The sequence below is a fragment of the Cannabis sativa genome, chromosome 5 (assembly GCF_029168945.1).
Source record: "Cannabis sativa cultivar Pink pepper isolate KNU-18-1 chromosome 5, ASM2916894v1, whole genome shotgun sequence".
NCBI lineage: Eukaryota > Viridiplantae > Streptophyta > Magnoliopsida > Rosales > Cannabaceae > Cannabis > Cannabis sativa.
In genome coordinates, this window is record NC_083605.1 from 27,875,654 (window position 1) to 27,879,202 (window position 3,549).

Below are 3,549 nucleotides of genomic sequence, written 5' to 3' on the forward strand. Positions count from 1 at the left end.
AACAAAATAAGGTGTGAGCTAGTTACCATTATAATTTTAATTTCCTTACGCGCATCAGTAATGACCATGAAAGTGAAAGAAGCCAGAAGATGATAAAATAAAATTGCAACAAAACAATTAATTTTTTTTTTTCTCTGATCCATGTTTTCTTGCATCACTTTATTCACAGCAAAAGAAAAAAGAAAAAAAAAAACAGACCAAGAAACTTGATTCTTAGAAGGAAAATCCTTGAACCCCATTTCTTTTAAACGACCAATCGGTGAGATGCAGCCCCACTTTCCCTCTAGCTTTAATTAAATTCATATAGATATATTATAATATATTAATTTAATGGATTAAAGGCTTCGAATGAGAACTCCTTCAAAGGTAATGCCAGGTCCAAATGCCAAGCCAAGCCCCCACTCTTCTCCTCCTCTCTTCAAAAGCTCCCTCATATTCTCTATGACATAAAATATAGTATTGCTGCTCACATTTCCATAATCCATCAAGGCCCTTCTACTGCATTGAAGCTTATCACTGCTCAGTTTCAAAGTAGTCTCTAGCTTATTAAGAATGGCTGGTCCACCAGGATGAACAGCCCAGAAAAGTTCATTGTAGTCCTTCAGCTGAGCCTTGGCCATGAGCTTCTTGCAAAATTCCTCAATGTTTTCTTCTATCTTCTGAGGAAGATCTCTCCCGAGCTTAAAGTTTATACCTTCTTCAGAGAGCTTACCATTTATGACATTATGAGTCTCAGGCAAGAACTGTTGGACAGCATAATTGAGTTCCATGAAAGGACATTCAATACCTTTTACCGGGTCAGTTCCAACTATAACAGCCGCAGCTCCATCACCAAAGAGTGCAGCTCCAACGAGATCATAAGGGCGTGCCTGATTTGGTGGCCGGAATCCAAGTATTGTTGTTTCAGAAGTGGTTAACAAAACTCGGCTTCCAGGGTTGTTTTCGGCTATGTCCTTGGCAACTCGAAGACCAGTGACACCACCGTAGCAGCCAAGAAAGTAGAGCATAACGCGGCCAACATCATTCTTTAAGCCGAGCTGGCTGGCAAGGTAGAGGTCACCACCGGGTAATCTTATCTCGCTTGAGGAGACATAGACAATGTGGGTGATATCTTGTGCTGGTCTTCCCCATTCCTTGATGCAGGCGAGGCTGGCTTCCATGGCCATCTCCACCACTGCAGGGTTGGCAATCTCAAGCCTTTGTGCTATTGTTGGAGAGCCCTCAGTTGCTAATTCAGGGTACTTTTCTAGGATGTCCTTGGACATCACTGTGTACCTTGTCTTAACAGTTGTAGTTTTGCCTAGCAAAAGAGAACAAAAATATGAAGGTTTAGTCTCTATGTATGAGTCACTACTTGCTAGCTTCTTACTACTTCAAATAATAATAATAAAAAAAAAATTACAAAACTTACACAGACGCTCGAGTTTTTCCTTAATGGAGATATCTTGGCATTTAGTGTCCCGAATGTAGCCTTCCACTAAGCATTCCTGAGGAATAAGTTGGCTAGGGAAGGCTTTGCCCATTGCAATGATAGTTGCTTTCCCTGGTGTGGGAATGCGCCTAGTCCGTTCTGGATATTGCTTAGTAGCTCCATTGCCTTCAACTCTTGACATGTTTTGGAGGTTTTCTCTGTATAATTAAAAACTATTGCTTTTCTTTAAAGCTGAAGGAAACTCAGTGTGATTTTTCATTTACAATTGTTGGAATATAAATGGGGCAGCTTAGCTGATTCTTGGAGAAGAGTTGGTTTGAAAGAAAGACCTTCATGTAAAGAGAGAATTTGATAATTTATTTGTGTTTGGTAACTTTTGGGTTGATGGGGTTGGACGTGTGACTATCTATCAGACTTTCTTAGTTTCTTTTGGTAACCCACATACCACTTAAACAATCCCCTAAAAGGCCCAAGCCGCAAAGGGAATCAGGTTCTACATTAGAAGAAACCCATAATAAGTTCGAAACTATCTTGTTCTTGCAACTTGTTAGCTATAAAGAATCATATGAAACTTAAAGCTCTCAACGTGGCATTGTTTTCCCCATGCCGTAAATTAATAATAATAAAATCTTCATTAAATTTGTGATTTTAGATGATGATACCGTAAAAAGGCCAGTGCATTCTGAAGTAGGAATGTCAATGGGGCGGGTCGGATCCGATCCGACTCTGATCCGACCTGATCCATATCATATACGGATCTGCCCCGCCCCGCCCCGCTGGATCAGATACTCGGATCAGATCTGATCCGACCCGCCTTATACGGATCGGATCTGATCCGACCCAACTTTTTTTTTAAAAAAAAAAATATATTTTATATCTAAATTTATATTTTTTTCCAAAATTTATTTATTTAAGAACTAATAATGCATCATTTTTTTTTTCTTATATATTTTTATTTTATTTGTCAAAATCAATAAAAAAATATATATCAAATTCTTATCACATAAAAATGTAATTTTACTATTGAAAAATTAATTTACCAAATTTTAGAAATTCCACTAATATAATTATCAATAATAATGTAGTATGATGATTACATGAAATAAATCTCCTCTAAAAAAATACATGAAATTAACTATAAACTTTTTATATGTTGTTCTTCTAGTCTTCAAGATTTACTGTGTACGGCTCCTACAAAAAAATAAATATGTTAATAATAAAAGTAAAATTTTTTATAGTGAGTCACACCAAATTGTAATTTTTGTAACTAATACTTTTAGTGATTGACCTATTTTAGTAACAACATAAGAATGATGTTTATAATTAGTTACAACTTTTTTACTTTTAGTCACAAATTTTGTTGTGATTAAAAATAAGATTTTTTGTAGTGATATTTTTCTTATCAATTTTTAAAATTAAAAAAAAAACAAAAATGGTTATAGAACACATTTTTATTTTTTAAAAATAAAAAATTACTTTTATTTTTATGATTAAAAAATTAAAAAAAATCATATAAAGTTAAGAAAACCTTACATTGGTTGCAGCGGAATAATGTCTCCTTCCACTCAGATCTCTAACCCTTGTATCCTTTCTGTCGCAGAGTATTATCAAGATCTGAGCCCGAATGTCCTTCTCTTTGTGTGTGATCCTTCACAGTCTTCCAATATATGATTGAGGTACCACTTGCTGTGTGTGGGCACTACTCTATCACTAAGGTTCAAAATTATGAAGAGGAAAAGAGAGAGGGATAGGGTCGGCTATAGAGAGAGAAGTGGAAGGCTCAGTTTTTCTGAAAAATCAATTTTCTGACAGAAGGCTTGAAAAACTTGTTACACTTATTATTTGACTGAGCCATCACTTTCTATTTATAGGCAACTACTAGGTTTAGGTTAGTAATTATTTGGCATTAAAATAATGAAAATATCAATTAGAAAAAGCTGCTTAAGTGGCCGGTCATAGGTGTTAATGGGCCTCACTTGGATTTTGCAGTTTTCACAATTTTTATTTCTATTTTCTCAAAAACGTCAATTTTCCAATTCTAACCATTTAAATGGCAAAACTAATTATTTAATAACTAAAATAGATTATTAAATAATATTGTCATTTAATTTAATTAT

At 35.0% G+C, this 3,549-nt stretch overlaps 1 protein-coding gene across 1 annotated transcript; it reads right to left on the reverse strand.

Moving 5' to 3' along the window:
* Positions 1–210: 210 nt before the first annotated feature.
* LOC115715682 (type III polyketide synthase A) lies at positions 211–1,734 on the reverse strand. Its single transcript, XM_030644341.2, has 2 exons — positions 1,412–1,734; positions 211–1,300 (listed from the first exon to the last, which is right to left on the reverse strand). Exons 1-2 carry the CDS (start codon positions 1,611–1,613, stop codon positions 336–338), a joined length of 1,167 nt encoding a protein of 388 aa, XP_030500201.2. The 5' UTR covers positions 1,614–1,734; the 3' UTR covers positions 211–335.
* Positions 1,735–3,549: the final 1,815 nt, after the last annotated feature.

Bases quoted from the DNA above. Each gene is read 5' to 3' on its own strand.
- LOC115715682 (XM_030644341.2), bottom strand. From the start codon at position 1,613: ATGTCAAGAGTTGAAGGCAATGGAGCTACTAAGCAATATCCAGAACGG. The intron at 1,301-1,411 runs GTAAGTTTTGTA...CTCTTTTGCTAG, and splicing joins GGAAAAACTCGAGCGTCTGT to GCAAAACTACAACTGTTAAG.